The following is a 25,273-nucleotide window of genomic DNA, read 5'->3' as shown; positions in this document are numbered from 1 at the left end:
TCAAAATCTCCTGAAGATGAAGGGATTTCTTTGCTTGCCTTTGATGTCCCTACACATTTTCAAAAGTTGTATCCCGGATTAATTGTTGAGGCGTTCCTACTGTAATAAGGACTGCAGTACTACACTGCCCAACCAGATATCAGATTGCAAAGCCAAGACTATTATAGGATGTTCAAGGAAGTGGAAAGAATCTTGGAAGGGATTAAGTGTTATATATCAGAATTCTTATATAGCGTAACAGTGTATCAAATCGCCCATGGCAAGGGTTCCCAACTGGTGATACTCCAGATGTCGCTGAACTACAACGCTCATCATCCCCAGCTACACTTTATCGTGGCTGGGGATGATGGGAGTTGTAGTTCAGCAACACTTGGAGTGCCACCGGCTGGGAACCCCGACTTAGGAGCAGCACCCCATCCCATCATTCCTACGTCAACCAGGAAAGTGCTGTCAACCAAGCTTCACTGTCCAACAACCGAGCTTGCCTACTTATGGGCTGCCACTTGCACTTAGGGCTAAAGTGTGCATACTCCAGAACTCAGGGGTACTTTCTCTGCATCACTGCACAGCACACTTCTAAAATATATATATTTGGTGGTATATATATTAAAGCTTAGGCAATTAAAAATGATGTAAATACAATGGGCAGCAACCAGACTAATGTTGCATAAGAATTTTTCACACGAGGAGGAGAGATGGTCTTGCAGCAGCAGGCATGAACTGCCCCCTTTAATCAACAGGGTTTGCCTTGGTTTGCATTTGGATGGGTGACTCCATATGAGCATGAGCTGATGTAAGATTCCCCTCAAGGGGTGGAGCTATACTGTAGCTTGTTTGTAGAGCTGGCTCCAATCTGGAAATTCTTGTAACTGTAAAAAATTGGGTTTTTTGAAAACAAAAATGATACATTTTTTAAATAGGAGGAGTGATTTCTGCTGATCCCCTGCCTTCCCTATATTGCCCCCAATGCCCCCCAGAAATATATCCCCGAGGTTACCCCAGATCTCAGGAACAAATTTTTGAGGGAGGCACAGGGGCAGAAGAAAAGGAACAAACATCGTGTGGCTCCAGTACTGAAAGGAACTGTTCATTCATACACAAAGCGTCAAGACATTTGTTCAAATATTACTGAATGAGATAAGCATTTCCACAACCTAAATCTAAAATGTGCTGAGCTTGCACCACAGCTTTAAACTGGGTAAAGACTGGAGAGGATCCACAGACGTACGGAGGAGGCAGAGTGTGCAGAGAGAGGGTGAAGTGGCCAGACGCGTTCTCCTCCTCTCTCAGACCAATGCCAGTATCAAAATTACAGTGTACTGAATTAAACCCAACCTACTTTCCTACAGCCTTCCACTTTGACATTCAGAACAGGGCACTTTCTTGTATGAAAAATCACGACATTGTTCAACATTCGGACTTCTGCCAGCAAAGCAAAGGCGTGCAGGATACACAAGTGATTTACTTGAAGTCTATTGTGGCTGATGGACCTAATTTTCTTGTATTAATGCACTCACACAGGCTGTTACAAGCACAGAACAGCTGTGATTTACTGGCATGGCAGAATGGTGGGAGTCACTGTGAAGCATGAAGGTGGCTCCTGAATTTAAGGCAGAACAACAATCTCAGATGCTATACTGGAGAGAATCGTCACAGATGCAGGCATTAAATTTAACATACCAGAAGGCACAATCCTTTTCATTCGCGAACACTGTGCCAGGTTGGTGAAAATCTGTTCCAGTTATTTGGAAAATATAGCAGGTTTTCATTAGCAACCACAATGAAACAGTACAATTTCTACCCATTTGTAGAATATCACACGGACTTTTAAATAACACATTCTAATGTTTGTATTTACAAATGAGCTTTGCCACTTAGGGCTTTCTCAGTTTGGAACATTGAGCAATTCCTCAACCATAGCATATAAACTGTGGAGCACATCTAGTCATTTTGATTTTCTTCTCTTCTTTTTGAAGTGGCAACTTAAGTATAAAGAACAACAACTGTGAATGTTCATTTTATTCACACCTTTCTGCTTGCAACCACGTGGGTGATTGTGTGCCCGTGGATCTTTCATGGTCAGGAAACTTAGGGTCAGACGAGACGCAGTCCGAAAAAATGGTGAAATTGGGAATTCTGGCGGCAGAACCCGCGCCGCCGCCCCCCCCCCACCAGAAGGCATTAAAGTGTGGGGCAAGTGCCCCAGGAAGCCCCTGGTGGGGCCCCTTTAACTGGCACAGCAATGTTTGGGAGTTTGGGGAGGTGGGCTGGGAGTGACGGACTTCTCCTTGGGAAGCCCACACAGCTGCTAGGAGCATGTGCAGACTTCTGGGGGTTGTAGTGCCGCGCATCCTCCCAGCAGCTGTGAAGGCTTCTCAGGACTCTCTGCCCCACCCCTCCAAACTTCCAAACATGGCTGAACTGCCCAGCCACCCCACGCCAGGAATAGGCAGCCAGTTAAAGGGCCCCCATCACCAGCGGGCTACCTGGGCCAGCTGCCCCATGTTCTGATGCCACCCGATGCGGGAGGGAGGGATTCCGAGACTGGAATTCCCGATTTTCCGATGTGCACAGCCTAGCACATTGATCTATCTGCAGGAGGCCCTAATCCTGATTGGAAACACTGTGCCAGGCTGCTTGAGGAGTCAACTTTCTCCCTGTATGCTTAAAATCCCAAAGTGACCAAATTATAACGGCTGGTATGAAAAAAAAGTCACACCATGTTCACAGATAACCAAGCAAACACACAGATATCAACGTATCCAAGCTGACTGTCTGGATCGGACCAGGGTATGGCAACAAGGAGAGGAACGTAGTAAAGTAAACATCCTATATCCTTTTTGCACTTGCAACTCCAGAAGCAAAGAGCGTGACCAGGCCAATAACCCAGGTAGACGTAGTCAAGTGGGATAATAAATGACTTTATTAAAACAACATGGCTTCTGAATGGAACTTACTGAAAATGCAAAGCCTTCCCTTTCTGACAAGACAAATGCACTTCTAATTTAGCTTAATAAAGTGAGAGACAGACTAATAATTAAAAACAGGTTGACAACTTAATTTAACTGCTGAGTGAAGGCAGTAGTGCAATACAAAGCCACTGCCGCATTCCGGTCACATGCGCTGGCCAGGGCGGGGCGGAGGGAGTGGGAGAAGAGAGACAAAATCAAAATTGACACTGTGACTGTGTGTTTAAAAATAGAATATTCTTCATTAATCTGGAAGTGAAGAACTTGCCTTGAAGAGGGAAAATGTAGCTGAAGGAGGATCATCTGAGCTCTGATCTGAATTGTGCAGGGCCCGGGAGGTCCAACCAGGGACGTTGGGAACAGCAGAACCCAGACCCCTGTCGCTCTGCAGCCCTGTGCTGCAACCAAGAGCTGAGCAGCTCTCTCTTGCCCTTGAGTAGCAGCACTGCAGGAGGCCGGAGGGTGTCCCTGAAGCTCAGTGAGGGTCAAGAGGCACAAGGAAGCCCACCAAATGCCATCTGGGACAAGAAAGCTGCAGACTCTGGCCTGACTCCTCAGTCTGAGAAAGGGGTTGTTTCCCCACAGCTCATCCCACCAGGCTGCACGGAGGCCAGCCTACTTTTCAGCTCACCTCCAGAGTGCCAGCCCTGATTTAGAGCAAGTGGCAGGACATGAGCCCTCTGGGGTGGGCGGTACCATCTGGGGGAGTGGATGTGGATTCTTGACCAAGTCTACACCCCTAGAGACGGGAAACAGCTAACAGCATTGCAATACTTTCCTCTTTCAGTGTGTTCTACTTTGTGGGCCTGGCTCATCAGCTGTGTGGGTGTAACTATGTGAAAGCATTTGAGCGAAGAGAAACAATAATGTGGGCTAGGGATCCTATGCTCAAACACATATATGCAGACACGGCCATTGCACGGTATGGTTTTCTAGTTTCTCCAGCCCTCATACTAAAGTACTACAGGTGGCCCTTCGTATCCATGGTGGTTCCCGTCCAAAATAATGCCATGGATGCTGAAATTGCAGATACCAAGGTTTTAAAGCCAATGGGACTGGAGGGTTAGGGTTCCCAGGAGGGGGTTAGGTACCAAGAGGTCGAACATTTGGGCAGGAAAAGAGAGAAAGTTTAAAGTGGGTAAAATAAATAGCCCTGCTATGCTCTGTGGGCCTCCAGCTATTCTTGCTTTCCTTGCACATGAGAAAGAATTCAAAGATATGCCCCCATCTGGATTTGTACATCGTTCTTCATCATCTAGGAGAGCTGAGCTTTTCAGGAACACGTAGATTAGTCCACAGCACAAGCAACCCTTAAGTTACTAAGGGAAGGTACTTAACATGCCAGCCAACATCCTTCCTATCATGATAATTCACTGAGCAATGGTGTTGTGTAGCAGCTAAGGATATGAGCTTTGAGCCAGGAAGTCTCCAGTTAAAATCTCCCCTCAGCCATGCATGCACCTGAAGCATGAAGGACTTAAGGAAACACACTGGCCACATTTGCATGCAATGTGAAACCGGAGGTCCCTTCACCTCCGCTTTCGGAAACTGTACATCTGAAGGTAGGCAACCTTGGTTTTGTTGAGAAATGGGCCCATGGTTTCCCTCCCCAAACACTATTTTGCGCCTTCAGTTTGTAGTGAGTCTTGCTGCCTTTAACTCCAATTCTGCAATGCCAGCGTTCCGTCCAAATGTTGGCACCGCAGTTTCCCCCTCATGCAAGCAGAGTTGAGGGAGGAAGCTCCTCTCTTGCCCCAGCTGCTACTGGCTGCTGGGGCTGTCCTTCATTAAGGAAGGAAGACCCGGCAGCCAGATCCCCCTCCTTTCTGCAGTCAGTGCGACTGCCAAGGGGGAGTTCTGCGTTTCATCCGAATGCAGATGGGAGAGTGGGGGAGGGGGTTGCAGAATCACACATCCATTGGACCCTCGGTTCCGTGTGACGTCCGGAGGCAGCCATTATCTCTCCGCTTTATCATCTGCAACATGAGGATAATATTGACCTACCTTACAGTTTGTTACAAGGATTACTAAGTAAACATTTGTGAAGTTATCTGAAAACTCAAGCACGACATATAAATGCTATTGCTACGTAAGTCACCACACTCGACACAACACCTACATCAGTAACTTTCAGTCCTGCGTTTTGCTTCTGCCCGAGTGTGGAGGGAATAATCCACCTAAAACTTTCAACTGCTCTAGGTGAATACATGGTTCTCACTTGATAACGACAGCTAATCACTGACTGGCCAATCAAGTGACACTCCTATCAATGATCAGCTGCTGCCTTATCAGGGCAGCAGCGAACACAGCAAGCTTTGATACGATAAGCTTTACCCACTTGAACTGATCCTGTGCATTGATCCTGCATCGTCCAGAAGGTGTAATGGCACAAGTTGTCAATGTATTCTCCCACTCATATCTACAGGGATATTCATAAATCAGAAGCAGGCTACATGTAGGACCACTGTTGGCTCTGCGTGGTGTGACATTTCTAACTTCTTGTTTTGATGGACAGCAGCACTGAGCTTTCTGTGGACGAAGAAGGAAGGTGCACAAATGCAACACCAGGGCACACTCTGTCAAGAAATTCACATCACATTAAGGCTGCCTCCCCCCACGCAAACTACCTGCCTTTAAGAGTACCTGACTTGCATTCAAAAATTATTCTCAGCTCAGCTGGAACTAATCTCCCCGTCCTTGTCAAAGGCTTAAATGAACTTTCCAGCGCAAGCCTCAGGCTACTGGCTGCCCAAATGGCAGTACAGGCTGTTGGATCCAACTCACTACTATGCGGTGGAAATCCACGGCTGGATAGTGCAAGACATACCACTAAATTTAAAAGCTGTGGGATGTTAATCCCAGGATGTTAATTAAAAGCTTCAGAGGAAAATGCCTGGAATCTGGCTAGCAGGGCATGCAGAAAGAGAACACCAGCATTTTGTTGCTCATGAGAAGAGACTACAGCTCTTTGAGACCAGTGTTTAAAAATGTGATATATTTTTCATGCAGGGTAATTTAGGGAAATGTGATAAATATTCATAGGTATCTTAGGATTTCAGTGGGTAATTCTCACTTGCCATTTCTGTCCTTGGGAGCAGAGACACATGAGAATATACATTAAGAAAAGCTGAGAAATATTGCTCTTAAATACAAGAGCAAAACTTAAACACAAGTGTGCTGCCTCCAAAGTAGAAAAGACTTTCCCAGAAAATGGCACGGAGCAGGAGCGGCTGGTGCAGGAGGCAAGAGGCACCTTTAAGCACAAATTGATAGGTGTTCACCTCCGCTCTGGCAGGTAGCACCTATTAGGTAGGTAGTGGAGGTAAGCACCTATTAATTTGTGCTTCAAGGTGCCTCTCACCACACACCCCTGCCCCGGCAGCGCCCAAACCAGCTGCTCCTGGCACAGAGTTACAAACATTCAGTTCCACAAACAGGAAAGCTGACCTTGAAGGAAGAGATAGACAGGGTTTCAGCAAATCAGGCATTTATGGCCTGGTTTCAGTTTATGAAACCAAGAACGATGCAGACTTTCTGCTGAGTACAAGCTAAATTCAAACTTATATCTTGCTCAAGTATCAAGAAGTCTCCTCTGCACATCTGGTCTCATCTCTTATCACAATTTTACATGGCACACAAACGCAACCCTCACCCTGCCTTTTTCAAAAGGCAGGCAGAGACACGAGCACAAGGGGTACAAAATCAATTAACTAACACCTGAGCACTCAGTATCTAAGGGCTAGGAAAAGAGAAGGGACGGCCAGCATAGACAGAGGACATTGTTGGTTTCCTACAATGAGAAGATAAGTAGCAAACACATTATCTGACAGGTAAAGTGACTTCTTTTAATAACTCTAAGTAAACTGGAAAGAGAGAGATTCACAATGAACAATCTGATGCTTTGGAGGTGAACTGACAGACTTACATTCACCTTAGGCTACTTTCAGAAAATTCACTTGGCTAGAAAGAGAGTGTCCTCCAGGCTAAAACTGCAAGAAAAGGCACTTTTCAACAGAACTGAACATTCTTCAAGTGTCGAACAGAATTCTTGCAACACTTCAACAGAAAAACCTAAAATGTTTTCTGCAACAATGCATTTCAAATAATACATATATGCAATAATGCATTTCAATTGAAGTGTTAAAGAAGAAGAGATAGTCTGAGTTAGCACACCCTTGAGGTTACACTTGCCAGTGCAATCTACCTACCATTCAAGTCAATAGCTAACTCTGTTTCATGCTGCTGTACTGTACCTGTGCTTTTAAATACACAGAAGGCCAGCAGATATAACAGCGGACCGGCTCCCATTCAAAGGCTTTGGCTGCTGTCTTCTGCACCAGCTGAAGCACCTGCAGCAGATGCCAACACATTTTTCCAAATGTTGAGCATGTGGCAGTGAGCTAGCAGGGGTGTGACTAAAGTGACATTGATAGTGACCAGATCTGCCCTCCCCAGAATGGACAAAGCTGGCCTGTCCATTGCATGAGGGTGGGGAGAAACGGATGTTCACAAGCCTCTCTCTGCAAACAAGTCCACAGTTGTTCCAACGGCCACTCTGCTGCTTAATCTCTGGGCCAGAGCAGGCTCACAGAAAATAACCCCAGCCTGGAAACACCTGCCAAAGCCCTGAAAGTCCCTCACAGGGTGGGGCTTCTTCACCCGGACTCCCTCACAGCTTCTAACTCCTGGCAGAAGAGACGAGAAGCCCTGAGGGAAGCACAACCATGTCCATATCACTTGGCATTTGGATCCCATGCTTCCTACAAGGAGTTCAGAGAGCATACGTGGGGGCTATTGCATTTCATCTCAATGCTCAAAAACAGTTCAAGTTGACTTTCAGACTTCAAGTTATCAAATAGCACCAAGCGATGAGAAGAGGAAATAAATTCCATCTAGATCCAAGCCGAATTAAGCTACTTCAGCTCAAATTGATACATGTAGACAGTTTTAAAATGTTTTGGAAGCTGAAAACTGCCAAAGCTGCAAAGGCTACATTGACTAGATTGCGCATGGACCCAAAAAACCCTGTAACAGTTGAGAGTGGAGAAACTCATCAGCACTGCAATCATAAAACTTGCAACGTAAATCACCAAAACAATATAAACATCATAAAAGCCAAAGCAATTATTCTAACTCAAAAACAATAACACACAAGAATAAACTGAGCTTGTTCAAAAATGTCTGCCTGAATAAAAACATCTCTACTTTGCCTTCTGAAAGCATCCAAGGTTTGGACTGCAGTGGACTCCAATGGGAAAGGACGGTCTGGTGTCACACTGGAAAAATGGCCCACTCTGCGTCCAAACAGATTTTTCTACAGAATAGTGATGGTTTGAAGAGCAGGGTTTCTTTCCCAAGATCTAAACAGGTCAAGTATTTAAAATGTGATAAGATGCTCCACAAGATACATTGGGCCCAGTGAAAAACTAATCCTTTTTAATGTAATGAATTTCCAAGGAGTAGCCAAATTAGCCTGTTGCTGCAAGAACAATGAAGAGTTGACACAGGACTTTGTTGTAATTGCCTTTTAACACATCTCATGCACAGAGGAATCTGCAGACCCAAATGTATTTTATGAGACTAGTTTAGGAAGTAAAGCAGCATTCTTAGTAGGTAGATTACTCCAGCTGTGGAACATCTTGCACCAAAGCCTAGCACTTTTTGGTTTCATTCAGGCATTGTACCAGGATTTGAGCTTCCAAATGTACTATCAAACAAACCATGGTTGAGAATCAGTTGTCTGCTTCCACTTTCTCCTTTATATGGCATCTGGAAGCAGAGCTACAGCCATAGATGTGGTTATCAATTCAGACATGACACCAGAAACAACAGAAGCATGAATGGTGGTTTGTAAACCAACCTTAGACCATTATTTATGGGATGAGCTACTAATCCATTAATTCACTAATACCAATAATTAAACTGCCAATGTAAAACATAACTTGTGAGCAAACATCTACAAATCCGTTTGTCAATACACCAGAGGCGGGTGCCAGCTCCCCAGCGGCACCACACCGATCTCCTGTGTAGAGCTCTCATTTTCACTGCCATTTTGGAGAAGGTTAAAAATAGCCTTTCTGAAGAGGAGAAGACACCCACTGTATCCCAGGGCAGATGACAGAAGATTTGCTTCTCTCCCAAGAAAAGGATCTGAGGGAAGACAGGGAATTAATCCTTCACATTGAGTACCAACGTTCCTTTCTACAAATAAAGCTTTAATACTGCACACGTCTCTTCTGTTGAGTTGAGTTTGGTGTGGTCAACCTGTTTGCTATGAACCTGAAGAGTGGTCATGGTGAAGGATGTGATATGTTTTATGCTGCTTCATAAATAATGGGTTTAAGTCAAGTGAAAGCCTTTGGCCCCAAACCTATGGGGCCAGGGGGTGATTCAACAATTAGATACCTCTCAAACCATGTCACATGTCATGTAGTTTTGAAACAGTTCAATAATTTGCATATTGAACTTAGAATTGTTGGCTGGGACATAATGCTATTGAGGACTGACTTAACTTAGAGGCAGTTTTATAGATGGATTTAAAAACACAACTGTGTCGGTGCTGGGGGAAATAAATTTGGGAGATAGAAATGGGTAGCAGTCATTTGATAATAGGGAGTTGCTTTACAGGAAGGTTAATCCATGGCGTTTGATACAAATATGTGGATATCATTCTAGGTTTTCAAAAAAAAATTGCCCATTTTGTCTTGCCAGTTTTTATTTTTATATAACCAACCTATATACATATAAATACAGTGTTTCTTCATATGTGTGTTTTATTAATTTTCAAATAAGTTTGGTTTTATTTTTCTCCTCTTAGTTATGTGTTGCAAAATTGATTACCAGGCTTGCTGTTGGAATGGGATTCCATTTAACTTCCACTCATTTTTCTAGCTCACTGCATGATTTGGCTTGCTGTACAAACAGAAGACCACAGAGCAATATAGATTTCACATAAACACACACTGTGTTTCATTTTGATTTCCTGGAACATGGCAGCTCCAAATATAAATCGTATTATGGGACCAGAAAACCTCTCTCGCTAAATTAGAACTACTGTGCATTTACAAATTAAAGTTGCATAGGGCCAATGCAGTTCTGACACACTGAGTCTATTCAGTCCAGAGCCGGCTGTGGAATTGTGAAATCCTCCTCCTCCACCCCCTCCTTTCAGGAGAGGGGGGCTGAGGAGGGCGCCAACATATGAGCACTGAGGCTCAGCACCATGTTTCTGATCTTACAGTGCTGATGGTCCTTATTCCTGACACCTCCCTTCCATAATTTTTAATCTGCAAAATTTCAGCTATATTGTTTATTTAACATATTTCTATACCGATAAATTCCGATACCTCAAGCTGCAGCAGCTTGTGGGCCATCTTTGGAAGTATCTCTGCATATATTTGTAATTATTGTTTGATTGATTGATTGATTGATTTTTGACACATCTGTATACTGCCCAAAACGCAAATCTCTGGGTGGTTTACAACAAAATAATATAAACAACAAATAAAAAGGTCAAAACATCACAACAATTAAAATTTAAAACATTAAAACAATTAAAAACACAATTAAAATGACATCTAATTAAAAGCCTGGGTGATCAAATGTGTCTTGACTGCCTTTTTTAAAGTTGTCAGAGATGGGGAGGCTCTTATTTCAGCAGGAAGTGTGTTCCAAATCCTTAGGTCAGCCAGTCCCAGAGTAGCCATCAGACGAGCCAGTGGCAACTGCAGATGAACCTCTCCAGATGATCTCAATGGGCAGTGTGGTACATAGTGAAGAAGATGTTCTCTTAAATACCCAGGGCCCAAGCTGCTTAGGGCATTATAGGTTATAATAAAGAGCTTGTATTTTGCCCGGAAACTCAGCAACCAGTGCAGATATTTTAAGATAGGAGAGATACGGTCTCTTCGAGATGACCCAGAGACTAACCTAGCTGCTGCATTCTAGACCAACTGCAGTTTCCGGACTATGTACAAAGGCAGCCCCACACAGAGTGCATTGCAGTAATCAAGTCTGGAGGTGACCAGACCAGATAATTATGACATTTAAAACTATTGCAAGCCTTTATTTTATTTTTCAAAAACTTGGTTGTGCAGAGTTCATTTTGTTTCTTAAAAAAAAAAAAAGTAAAGCAAGTTTAATATGATACAGAAGTAAGTAAATTTTCCCCCAAATTCCTTTCCCCGGAAACAAAAAAGAAACTGGGGGCGGGGGGGGACAACAATGCTCCCCCACCCCACCCCATGTATTCAGCATTGCCAAAAATTATACAGTTCTAGTTGACAGAGCATACACTTTGCATGAAAAAGGTAGCAGCAAGGTGGACGACTGGAGCGCAGGTGGAGAAAGACTCGACTCGAATCCGACAGATTGTTTTGTGTGGTCAGTTTTTGTTGTAAACCGCCCAGAGACATAAGTTCTGGGCAGTAGAAAAATACGTTAAATAATAAAAGAAAAGAAAAAAATAATAATTAAAAAGGCTTCTCCAGATGCAGCTGAGAGAAACCCCAGTCGGTGCAGACAAGACTGAGTTAAACGGAACAACAATCTTGCTCCGTATGTCCAGAGGTAAAGACTACCCTCTATTCTCTTGTCCTGAGTCAAGAAATACAGAAAAGGCCACCCTGCCCAATCTACGTGTGTCTAGCATAGCAGTAAATAAAGTAATGTAAGTAATTAACAGTATATTCCAGAAAGGGTTACAGTGGTCCACATGGTGCACGAGGCCACAGGGGTGGTTCTGAACTGCCTCATGCTGCTGCAGGCCCCTAAAGGACCACCTGCCATGCTGTGGAACTGGGTTTGTTCACGACTAGTAAATATAGCGCCATCAAGCTTCCACGGAACGACGGGCATTGGAAATCATGGCTTTCGCACTGCAGAAGTGTGACGACACCATTTTAAAGAGTCAAAGCGGAGCCCTACTACACAACACCCTGGGCACTGCTTTAGATGGCCACAGCGAGGTGGGCAGTTTAGAACTACCCATGAGCTCCTGTTCAAGCACCCTAAAAGAAAATGTTCAAGCACAAACACTATAATGGCTGAAGCCCACCCACAAAAAAACAAACCATGATCATTTAAATCCGTACAGGCATTCGTTAGAAATAAAACTGGGGCGGGGCACGCAAATGGATGGGGAAAGACTCTTCTCTCCCTTTCCACCCCAAATATGAATGTTTGGGTATGTTGATTTCCTCTTTGCCAGGACCATATGGGTTTTGCCAAGTGGTGTATTTTTATTACATGCCTGCAACCAATTCTCATGCAATCTGCTGCGCTGGTTGGACTGTGCAGTTTGATCTGGCATCTACAGGCAGTGGCAGGAATCCTTTAATTTGTTGGCTTTGCCTCTTCTGCTGCCATGCTGCAATGCAAAGGCACTGATGTGCACCTCCATCTAAGCGTTCCAATGCCTTAATTAAGAAATAATTGTGATGCCACTATTAAACGAGGGCTTTTTGAACTCAAGTGCTCTGTTTCCCTTTGCCTTTTTTATGATTTGAATTGAGGGGAAGAAACAGTCCTTTGACACTGAGGCAAAAAAAAAACCTCAAACAAAATGTGAAGTGCTAATTAAACTGTTGTAGAACAATATTACCCTCTTTAGTTTTACACTGACAATTTTAATGCAGATTCATTTTAACAAGCTTTCTAATCAGAATGCATCAGGCCTCCCATTATTTCTCCCAATTCAGTGAACAAATCCATTCCTAGGAATCTTGAAAACACAAAACAAGGCAAAACAAAACATAACATCTCTCTCATGAAAGTTTCATTACTACCTTTATGAACCTAAGCACAACTTCTGCTTTTTAGGGAGTCATTTGGATGCATTTATGCATACGTGAGGTTTAGTGGCAGACAGAAATTTTACCTTTTTTAAAAGTGTGGAAATTAAGACTATACAAATAAATGTTAAGCACCGTTAATAGCCTTTGGCTCTTTTTAAAAAATGTAGTAATTTGAAGACTATTGTAATAGAGGTATGTAATCACAGCAAATATCACTGGAAGCAAACAATTTTTTTTACTTAGTAGAAGTAAAAATGGGCACACAACCAGTTCAAATTCTCAACCCATGGAGAATAGCTATGTTGGCAAGTTAGAAAAAAATGCACTCACCTGTCTGAAACGGAGAAATGATTTCCCACTCACAGATATCATGCACTATTATTATTGTGATTAAACTTAATTAGCTCAACGGCCAGGTGTCTTGTACTGGTTGCTGGCAAGGCCAGGCCAGGCCAGGCCAGTCTGCAGGACCCCAGAGAGGTCCAGGAGAGTAGCGGACTCAATGCCAGTCAGAGGCAAACGAGGCTCTTGATAGCTCTGAGCCCAGACTGTCTCTCCCGTGCTGCACCTCCTTGTCTGGAGAGGGGGAGCCGGAAAGAGACCGCCGTCTGGAATCTGGCACTCCTCCTCCGCTCTACCTGCCCGGGCCAAGCTTTGTGCTGGCACTGGCACACAGCTATCACAGGGTGTGACGGGGTGGGAGAGGCTGGCCCTGCAGGGGCTTGGGTCTCGAGGGTGCTGCCTCCAGGAGCTCAGGCCTGCAGAGCTGTCTCAGGCTCTGGTCTGGCGTCAAGAGTCAACGCTGGGAAGGGTGCGGGTCCTGCCTCTCGGATTCCAGTCCAGTCTCGAGATCCAGGAATAGGGCTGGGGCAGCCTCCTCAGCATCTGACTCACAGTTACCGCTGGGAACGGGGGCTGCAACCGTCTAGGCTTTGGTAGCAGGAAGCTGTGGTGAGCCCAGTGGTTTGTTTTCAGGGACCTTCTGCTCTTGCATTGCTACACTTAATCCAGGATCCACCAACTGACCATTGCCTACCATGCAGAAACACCACTAGAAGAACTTTAAATCAACCCTGAGCTATTCTTGTTGGTGAGCAGTTCCCACCTACAGTACTTAGCAACTAATATGAACCACAGTTTACAAGAGTGATGGTATACAGGAGAAAAGGTGCATGGGAGTGTGTGTGTGTGGGGGGGCAGGACTCACACATATCCTTTTGAACCCATTTGCAGTCTCTCACTCTTCAAGAACCTCCTTTATCTAGCTGTTTCAACCTGCTGGCTTTTCAATTATACTCTTCAATTATACTAAATTATAATTATACTTCAATTATACACTTCAATTATACTAAAGGAAGAGCCACCTAATGGCACAGTGGGGAAGTAATTTGCCAAGGGAGCAAGAGGTTGCTGGTCCAAATCCCCGCTGGTATGTCCGCTGGTATGTTTCCCAGGCTATGGGAAACACTTCTATCGGGCTGCAACGATATAGGAAGATGCTGAAAGGCATCATCTCCGACTGCGCGGGAGATGGCAATGGGAAACCCCTCCTGTATCCTACCAAAGGCCACCACAGGGCTCTGTGGTTGCCAGGAGTTGACACCAACTAGACAGCACAACTTTACCTTTAAAGCAAGAGTGCATTTGCAACAAGTACTTTGCATTCAGCTAGCTTTTACCTACAATTCAAAACAGTCAGAAGTGATGGAAACCGGGCCGGGGGGGGGGATACTTGTGTCTTTCTAATAATTTAAACATTTTATGAATAATGTTCTTCCCACCTCACCACCAGTCTCTTCATTTTCCTCTTTGAGGATTTTCATAGCAGTGTCAACAAAAATTGAGAAATAAAAATCCAATTATGAAATCCAACATTTTAGCTCTCTTTTGATTTCTTTGCATGCACCATCTGCACATTCATAGCAACAACATTAAACTTAATTAGCATTCAATTATTCTGAACAGAGCATCCTTTGAAGTCTGTCAATACACTAATATATCCCAAGTTTAAGCTGTAGACATAAGCTTCCCTGGGTGACATTTATATAGCAAGGGGCTCTAAAGGTCCACTCGTGTTTGCTCTGAGGTGGTCACCAAATGTCACTTGCATGACAATGCCCCCACAGATTACTGTCCCTTTGCTGAACATCCATCATCTGGAGATATTCATCAACGCTGCCTCTTTTCCCTCTTTCAATACATGACTCCTCAACAACTGTTATGGTTAATTGGTACTCAGCTATTTAAGCCTTTGAAAATAAACTCTCTTAAGTGTTTTAGAATCAAATATATTCTTGGGCGGTGGTGAGGGGAGGCAGGACCAAAAAGCCGACTTAAACTGGTGTATAGGCTGACACAGGTAACCCACACACTTACTGCCAATATGAGCAGCACATTGGTCACTATCTCCCCCCACCTCTCTCACACACCCCTTTCTCTTTGGGCAGCAGGGCCAATGACAACCCTTTCTCTGCAAGGTTTCAGGCAAGAGTCCTTCCCAGACCTACCTGGAGGTTCTGCTGGGGATTAAACCTGCAACCTTCTGCACGCAAGCAGATGCTCTACCACTGAGTTATAGTTATATCCCCTAAGGGGATTATCATCTTACAGCAGACAGTGCTCACAGGGAGTCACCCGTCTAAATGCAAACCAAGGCAAACTTGGCAACGGGGACAGATTCTGCTCACTACTTTAACACTGGCTCACCACCACCAAAACCACCACTCTAGCCAAGCAGACAGTGGTCTGGTTACCCTGGCAACAAGGATGCTGCTCTGCCAGCTCGAGGCTTCCAGGGTCTCACCAAAGCCAACTGGTATGAAAATGTGCACCTCTAACAAGAGGGTACAGGAAAACCTCGGTATTCGCGGGGGGTTCCGTTCCTGGCTAGTGCCACAGATACCAAAACCGCAAATACCAGGTTAGGGTCCTGGTATTTGCACAACCAAATACCGCAAGGGTTAGGTTCCAGGGGTGGGTGGGGTTTTTTATTTAAGAAACTGGCCCCCAAATGGCCCCAAATCAGGTGAGAATCTAAACATTGCTGCTGACGGTGGCAGGATTGCAGCAGAAGCAGCACATTTTACCTTTGAAAATTGCCTCCTGTGCGGAGATTTTCAAAGGTACAATTGCCTCTGCTGCAATCCTGTCACCTCCGTCACCATCCGCGGCTTTTAAAAATTTTAAATGCTGCCTCATTCCCCCCCACCTCCAACCCAAGCCCTTTACTTGCCGGATTCCCCTTTACAAGTATATTGGTGGCCAACCCCCGACCCATGAATACGCGAGTATGTCTCTCCCCACTCCCCGTATAAGCCGACACTGGGTGTCTATTACTTGACTGCGGATACGTGAAACCGCGGAAGGCGAGTCCACCATTAATGAGGTTCTCCTGTAATGTTTAAGAGTGTGGCTTGCTGTGTGCAAGAGAGGTTCACAACAGTTCATAGAGCAAGCAAGCTGGGTGAGCCAGTGGAAGGCGGGGAGGAGGAGGAGGAGGAGCAGGATGCCGGTGCCTCACAATCCCCCCTTCCCCATCCAACCAGTCAACATAACCTTACACCCCAATTCTGTATTATACCCACATGCACCACGCTGCTCTGTCATCATGATCTCTGGAGCTTCTTTGGTTCTGCACTAAAGTATTCTATCTAGAGAGCGTATCTCCTGGCATGGCAATCTGGAAAACTGAACTGTTAGTTTTCTGTTCAAAGCAACCCCTGCCCCGCGTCTTCTTTTTTAAATAAGTCCTTCATCACATTTTTCAAAAGGGCAAATAATAATTATATATGTCTGTTTATTTTTCTACTTCAAAAGCTTTTAGGTATCCAACTAACTTCTGTCTTTAATAAAATAGAAGACTTTGCTGTAAATTAAGAGCAGATCATTGAAGATTCTGGGAAATGTATTATTTATTCTCCTAATCCTCCTGACCTTTTCATATTAAAATCTAATTTCAGTTCTGTTCATACAGCCTTTAAGTGTCATTTTAAATGTGTCTTTTTTGTTCTGATTGTCTGTGTATGGAAACCTGCATTTTTATACCTTTCCAATAAAGTGCCATGCCCATGGTAAAATGTCATTCCCCCCTCAAACATTTATAGTGCGAATGTTATTTATAAGTCAAAAATTAAGTGTTGATTTATATGAGTAGCATAGTATAAAGCTTGCAAAATGCATTATATTCCTTCCCATGAGAGTTTCCCCTAATCAGTATCCTCATTTGTATAGCACGTTTGAGTGTACTTCGTAGGAATTACCCTGTTGCAGTCCTTACAAGAACCCACTAAGGCAAAGCCCCTCAACTGCGGCCCTCTGGCTGTTTTTAGACTACAACTCCCGGTATCCCCAGCCACAGTGGCCAATAGCCAGAGATGACAGGAGCTGAAGGCCAACATCTGTAGGAGGAGTGAAGCTGAGTAGCCTGGCTGTAAGGAACATAGGAAGCTGCCATATACTGCGTCAGACCATTGGTCTATCTAGCTCAGTACTGTCTTCACAGACTGGCTACGGCTTCTCCAAGGATGCAGGCAGGAATCTCTCTCAGGCCTCTCTTGGAGATGCTGCCAGAGAGGGAACCTGGAATCCAGATGGTCTTCCCAGAGTGGCTTCATCCCCTAAGGGGAATATCTTGCGGTGCTCACACATCAGGTCTCCCATTCATATGCAACCAGGGCAGACCCTGCTTAGCTATGGGGACAAGTCATGCCTGCTACCACAAGACCAGCTCTCCTCTCCTCTCTCTCAGTTAAGGTCTGATCTTGCTCCTGGGGAGCTGAGAGGAAATGACTTGCTTAAGGTCATTGGCTAACATCCAGACTAACAAAGTACCAATACTATGGAGAAAGCACTGGCACTTCTGAAGAGTCGAACTAACTCAGCTCCACCATTCATGCAGCAGCGGGGAGCAATTTCTACAACTTCCCCTTCCCTCAGAAGCAGCCAAAAATATGTCCCACCCAAAAATATGTCCCTGGGGGTTGTGTAACCTCAGGGACTTATTTTCAGGTGGCATGGAGTGCTTCCAGGGGAAAGTGAGATCATGGGAATTTGCACACCCCACCCCGCCATACAAGCACTGGTGTGGTGTTATTCTGGAACCCTTCAGAAGCACTGGTGCTACACCAGAGCATAGTCCTGTGAGTGCTCCTTCAGAAACAAAGGGACGTCTCCTTCTTCTCAGACATGTTACTTTTAGAACAAGGCAACCCTAAGAATAAAACCCTTGAAAATTGCACACACTGGAGTCATGCTTCTTACAAATCAAGGTAAAAAAGGGCCCTTTCATTAAAATATGCAAAAATGTACACTAATCAGTTAATGCTGTTTATAGAAAACTTAACTAGCTTTTATCTTATAGAATGGAACAAATTTAACTGAAATTAAAACCCACTTCAGATTTATGCAAAATCTTAGGATTAATAGGGACTTCAGATCCATTAATAAATCTTTCCCCACTCCTACTGATGCAATGGTTTTAATTAAACTTTACCAACCCTTTTGGTTTAATCCCTTGAGCTGACCTCTCACACACTAGAGGTTTTAAATCAAACTGCAAAAAATCCTCAAAGCTGCAACTTAAAGTGTTAGCCACGGGAGAAAACCAATAAAGGATTTATCAAACATGTCTGGTAAACCAGCAAGGCTTTGTAAAGAGAATTTTTTATAAGTTTGAAAAAATGGACGAAGAAACTAAAATTAATATGTAGAAAAGGCGGTTAGGTAGTATATATCAAAACCATGTTTAGTATTAATCCCCTACTAATACCTAGCTCTTATCTGTCTATTGAAAGGTACGCTGACCTTTTCATATATTAGGGAGAGGGAGAGAGATTCATACTTGGTAAGTTATCACTAGGAAATGAACTAGAACAAAATGTTTGCTAATTTCTGATGAAAGTTATCTGTCTCAGTGAATTTGCTCTGACACAAACCCTTACAGTTTTGCTCCAAAAAACACCCCCAGGAATTGATCCCAAACTGGCCCTGCTACTGTTCCACAAGCACTTGAGACCTCGTCCAGAACCATCACAGGCCGATTACATCAGTTCTCATGCTTCCACTTGTGCACGAGATGAAACAAAGTGTTCCACGAGTTAACAACCATCTTTGGATTTAGTTTCACGTTAAACAATTATGCAGTTTAAAACGTATAAGGATGCTTGAACTGAATTGCTCTTTTACTGGTTCGCTCAGCTACTACTTTTAAAAGGCTACTCAATTTGGCTACAACTGAGAATAGTAGGATGTGGGGGCTGCACATATCATTAAGGTCTCTCTACTTTTTCATTATAATTGAAAAAACTGACGTAACACCACCCTCCTCCCATGAAGGGTGCTTCTCTAAGCAGAAGGCCACCTTTGGATTGAAACCCTTTGCCCCATTAAATAAATGCATACGCATTCGTGAGCAAAGCAACTGGTGAGTTTCAACACCTTTAGTCCGTTTCACCAGCTAAATATTTGCATAGTCCATTTGTAAAAGGTGGCAAATTGTGTTTTTGGAGATCTATATACTTCCCTGAGATTCGTTGCAAGTTCTACAAAATTAAAATATGTCTGCAATATCTACTAAGCCCTAATTCAAGCACTTCTTGGACAAGTAAGGGAAACATCACTCTGTGCATTAACTGGATGTATGGATAATAACACAAGGTTGCAAGGGAGTTCATAGCTGAACACTTTCATAGCACGGATGCTACAAGGTGCCTCATCTGAAGTTCAAAATGTTAGTTCATGCACTGTGTTATTGCTATGCTGCACTTCGTAACAAAACACATTTTCTTCTTGCTTTCTCCTATGTTCATAAATATCTAAGGGTGGTGGGGAAGAGAGGTATCTTTGAACATTATTAATGTTTGCAGGTTACGTAATCCTACCATCTAAAATAAAATGTTTAGAGCACTTTCCACACAAATGACTCAGAGTGCCTTATCTCGCCATATACCTTTGCTTGCGCTTTCCACATGTTCAAGTTCATCAGGGAATTTTAAGATGTCCCGATAATTCTCTTCACAAATTTCAGCAAGAAAATGCAGCAGTGTTGTCTTCTGATCTGATGATTTAGTATCTCTGATCTGCAAATGGAAAGGAATAAGAAAAAGGCATTTATTTCTTAGTAATACTCTACCCAAACAAAGGGCACACACATCAGCCCGTTTTTCATTTTCATCTTCATCACCATCAGATTTTACTAGTCCATCAAGCATAACAGCTTCCAAAGTTAAATTAAAAATATCTCAAGATAATATCAGGAAGAAAGTATGGTTTTGCATACCATGGTTTTGTATACTTATACAAGTTACATTCTTAAGCATGAATTTCTATTTTGGCCTTCAGTTTGCTGTGACTTGCAGTTCGATCCATATCCTTTTGTCATTAATTAGATAAGTCACATTTCTAATGAAAAGTGTATTCTTCTATCTAATATATACTTAATTCTGTGCTGGAGCCATGTTTTTGGGGTGGGCAGGAAGAGGATGCTATTACGGGTACAGTAGTCCCTTGCCAATCACAGATTTGAGTATCTGCAACTGGCAAACTGTCATCCCCCCCTCACCAAATGCGACCTGAGTACACGCGGTTGGCACCATTTAAAAAATAAAATTCATTTTTTGGCCGATTTCCAGGGTTATGGGGTCAATCCAAGGGTCAGGGGCAATTTCAGTGAGTTTGGGGGTAATTGGGGGGCATCATTTCCAGGGGTCATTCTCACAATGCCTTAGGACATTTTGAAATCTACTGAACAAAGTTCTGACAGAGAACTGAGGGGACTTTTACTCCATTAGAAAAGGACTACAATGTAAGCCTAAGGAACTTATTTATTTTTTGTTGTTAAATTTATATACCGCCTTACATTAAAACAATCTCAAGGCAGATTACAAAACATTTAATCCAATATAAGACTATAAAAATATTAAATTGGAATATATAAAAATACAAATCTAATTAAAAGTGTTGTTATAAAACACACACAATATGACCATAAAATACAGAGCAGCAATATCAAGAACAACATAGGAAACATAGGAAGCTGCCATATATAGAGTCAGACCATTGGTCAGTCTAGCTCAGTGTTGTCTTCACAGACTGGCAGCGGCTTCTCCAAGGTTGCGGGCGGGAATCTCTCTCAGCCCTATCTTGGAAATACTGCCAGGGGGGAACTTGGAACCTAGATGCTCTTCCCAGAGCAGCTCCATCCCCCGAGAAGAATATCTTATAGTGCTTACACTTCTAGTCTCCCATTCATGTGCAACCAGGGCAGACCCTGCTTAGCTAAGGGGACAAGTTGTGCTTGCTACCACAAGACTAGAATCACGGGTCATCCCGTGATATGACCAAAAACAAGTGTACATTTATTTGCTTGCTTTTTAGGTGTTATAAGCAATGCCCCTGCAGAAATCACAACACAAAATTAAGATTCATCTACCCCTATGAAAATCAACAAGCCAAAACAGGAAGGCTCATTTCTTCTTTATAGAAGCTTCTGAGGAGTAGACAACATTTTAAACCAAAACTCCAGCTCCTTTCTTCTATATGGAAGCACCACTACACACAAAAGAAGCTGCCCTTGTTAAACTCCAAGATTTTTCAGCATCTGGCCATTCACAGGCTGTTTAGACAGACAATATTGTGTTGATCACAACACCATTCATGTAGATTCTGCAGTGCTCTTGAGATAACAGGATTCGAGGAATATCAATTACAATACAAAGCACACAAATATTCTGGAATCTATTTAGAAGTTGAATACAATCCCCCTGCCCTCCGCACCCTACTTCTTTCTTTGAAGGCTGACCCACATGCCTGTGGGAAGCCATGTACCACAGTGGAAAAGACACACAATGAACACCCTTCACAGCCATTATTTGAACTACTCTCAATTCATTTCGAGCACTCTCACCATGGCTGTTATCAGAGCATACTCTAAACCGATAATGTTCAAATTGTGTTCTGGGAACCCTGATTTTACAATGAAAAAGATCGGTAATGGTGAACAAGTTTCCCTGGAAGATTCTACTGCCTCTACAAGGTATAGCCACACTGCGGTTTGGGTATGGGTTCTAGGATGCACCCTCCATTCATGTTGGGTAATGGGAAGAGGAAATGTATGAGCCCTATAGCACACTGATCTCCTAGCCATGGTTACGGTACATCTGCACTGAGTCATCATGTGAGGCGCTGGTGGATGTTTAGATGCTCTGCAGCTTCAACTGAGAAGCTGTTGCTCTAACTCTGGCCTGCTCAACTTTGCCCCCCCCCAGCTGTTTTTGGACTACTGCTGCCATAATCCTCAGCCACAGTGGCCAATAGCCAAGGATTATTCGAGTTATGGGCCAACATCTGCAAGAGAGCCAAAGTCGAGCAGCCCTGCAAAACTGGTGGACTCCCACTCCTCCCACCCCCAACACTTATAGAAATGTGTCTGACCGCACGTGTCACAATAAACTGAAATTAGGCAAAGCATCAAATGTGGAAGTGTTCAGTCAGCTCAAGGATGCAAAACCGTCAAAGCCACCAACATGGTATGGTAAGCCCAACTGCTAATGCCTTTTTGCTTCCATTCCAACTTTTTTTTTTCCTGTATCACATTTGTATAAATATTAAGTGTTCAGTGAATCAACAATCATGAATGCCTCAGTGCATATATCAAAACTATTGCTCTTGCTTGCCAGCCTCGATACAGTACATGAATTCTAATGGCAGTCGCCTTTATTTAAGCAAAATTAAGTTCTGCGCTCCCTGCCAAAGGGTTGTTTACAAATTGTCGCTTTCTTCAATAACGCCATACACTGCCATATAACATGCAGAAATATAATGCATTTTTAAGGATTTGCAATCAACATAAAGACATTTGATTGCTTGCTACTAGTAGGCAGCTTTAATACAGGCTTTCCTGGCTGTATTTCTGCATCTACTTCCAAACAAGCGCCTTCCCAATGCTTCATGACCAGGAAGGCCAGATTTGCAACCAAGAACCAGAATTCGAGTGACTGCTTTAAATGCAATGCATGATGAAAATAGACAGCAGCTGACCAAATGGAACTGGTAATCTTCATCATAAGCTATACCACCCCCCGAAAAGGCATTCGGATATTTTATTTTGATTTCGTAACATGGATAAAAGGCACATAGAGGAGGGAGGAAAAGACAAGGATGGAACTTTTATTTAGTGAATTAAAGGACAATAAACTGGCATTTTATTTTTCGAGGAAGTGCATTCAAAGGCCATCAGTCTTATAACATCAGCCTGAGCCCAAATTCTAAAGAGAGCAACTACGAGGCGTGGCAAGGGAGGCAGAAACAATATATAGTCCTCCATCTCAAGCACTGCTGCTGATCGTCACTAATGGACTCACAAGCAGTGATCCAAGGCTGGGGGAGAGTAACTGCATCTCGTCCACCATACTGCAACCACTGACTTACTATTGTTTATATACCACTTTTCAACCAAGAGGGTTTTCAAAGCGATTTACAAAACAAAGAATAAGAAAAGGAAAAAAAGATTATTAGAACATCTTGCTAACCCCTGCTAACTTGGCAAAGAGGCACCTTTTAACATGGTGATTCTCTTTATTGAGCAGGGGGAGAGTAACTGGCCCTCTCCACCCCCAGCACAGGACCTCCAGTGACTGTTGCTGGTGTCAATCTTGTGTTTCTTTTTAGATTGTGAGCCCTTTGGGGACAGGGAACCATCTTATTTATTTATTATTTTTCTGTGTAAACCACATTTTTGGAAGGGCAGTATCAAAATCAATCAATCATCAAATATATATATATATATATATATATATATATATATATATATATATATAAAATCTTCATTCCAGTCATCTTCCATGCATGTCCTGAGCAGGCTTCTTGCATTCGCTATTGGCACATCTTAGTTTCATTTGATATTTCTATTCAGTCACTGGTTTGCATTTGAAGAACAGGACTTGTGAGTACAAGACATAAGCACAGTCTAACATTGAAAGAATTACTTTCTCTCGTTTGTTTTCTTTTTGAAAAAGGCCCTCCTCTCGTGTGTTCCCCCCTCCCAGAGGACCACTGGAAGGTACAAACACCAGAAACAAGACCTACGGACCTCACTTTATGCCTTTACAGTAGAAACAGTTGAAGCAGCAGCAGCTTAAACACCTACAGATCCACATATCAGAAAGCTGAAATATTTTATCTCTTTCAATCATTTTTATACTGCCTTTCAGTTTTACAACTCCAAACTTACAATGTCCATGACACAATTACATTTCATCAACAACAAAATGTGTGTATAAATTCACTCCCCATAATCAACTGTAAGTACCTCCCTGCTTAAAACATTCACCATGAGACAGGACTCCAACAGAAGAGAGAGGATACTCTTTGATATTACCAACATTTATCTCTCTCCCACTCACTTTAAAATAACTATTACTACTGGACAGCATTTCCCAGTAGATTTCTATTTTATCTGAAGTTGGCAAAACCTCTTGGCAGAATGCTGTGTCTCTGCTGTGTGTAAGGATGTCTGACAGGGAGAAAACTAGTGCCAGAACATAGAAAGTTGCTGTACATGCCTTCTGTAAAATTAAATCCCTTATCTGCTCATTTTTATTCCAAAGGAGTCAGCTTACACAAGCAAATGTGGTCAAGTGCCCAGAGAATAAGATGCCATCAGAATGCAACTGATCTAGTACCACCTAGGGATGTGCAAAAAATTTCGGGCACAGAATGATCAGTGCCCGAAATGAACAATTTCGGGTGATTCGGGGCCGAACCGAATCACCCCCAATGTCCCCCGATATTTTTCGGGCACGAGCCGAATCACCCAAATTTTGGGCATGAAAAATTCGGGTGATTCGGTTCACGGTTGATTTTTGGTGAATTTTTAAAGTTTTAGTGACTTTGGGGCAGTTCGGGGGCATAGCATGGGATCTGGGCAAAAGGAGTGGGGTGGGGTGGTAGTGCCTAATGGGTGCAGGCTACCACCCCAATTTCAGGGGGATTGGGCCAAGGGCTGATTTTTGGTAAATTTCTGAAAATTTCATGTCTTTGGGGCAGATTGGGGCATATTGGGACAGAAAGTGGGGCCTGGGGCAGAATAGTGGGGTGGGGTGGTAGTGCCTAATGGGTGGAGGCTACCACCCCAATTTCAGGGGGTTTGGACAAAGGGGTGATTTTTTGAGAATTTTTGAAGTTTTAGTGACTTTGGGGCAGTTTGGGGGCAGAAAGTGGATCTGCCCCAAAATAGTGGGGTGGGGTGGTAGTGCCTAATGGGTGGAGGCTACCACCCCCATTTCAGGGGGATTGGGCAGAGGGCTGATTTTTTGAGAATTTTTGAAGTTTGGGTGTCTTTGGGGCAGATTGGGGGCAGAAAGTGGATCTGCCCCAAAGGAGTGGGGTGGGCTGGTAGATAGTGCCTAATGGCTGGAGGCTACCACCCATCCCCAATTTAAGAGTGATTGGGCAGAGGGGGGAATTTTGGTGAATTTATTTTTATGAGGTTTGTCTTCATAAGGTGAAGTGTGC

General features: G+C 43.5%; 1 protein-coding gene across 4 annotated transcripts in view; it reads right to left on the bottom strand.

The window, feature by feature from the left end:
* The window catches only part of DIAPH2 (diaphanous related formin 2), a 312,070-nt gene that overhangs the window by 151,698 nt on the left and 135,099 nt on the right, over positions 1-25,273 (bottom strand). For all 4 annotated transcript variants that reach the window (XM_053274418.1, XM_053274417.1, XM_053274419.1 and 1 more), the window contains one exon: positions 19,710-19,839. In XM_053274418.1, the coding sequence (XP_053130393.1) occupies positions 19,710-19,839 (130 nt within the window). The remainder of the gene's footprint in view (positions 1-19,709; positions 19,840-25,273) is intronic.

The sequence above is a fragment of the Hemicordylus capensis genome, chromosome 11, assembly GCF_027244095.1.
Source record: "Hemicordylus capensis ecotype Gifberg chromosome 11, rHemCap1.1.pri, whole genome shotgun sequence".
Taxonomy (NCBI): domain Eukaryota; kingdom Metazoa; phylum Chordata; class Lepidosauria; order Squamata; family Cordylidae; genus Hemicordylus; species Hemicordylus capensis.
Note: the sequence above shows the minus strand (reverse complement) of the source record. Positions and strands in the feature narration are given on the sequence as shown.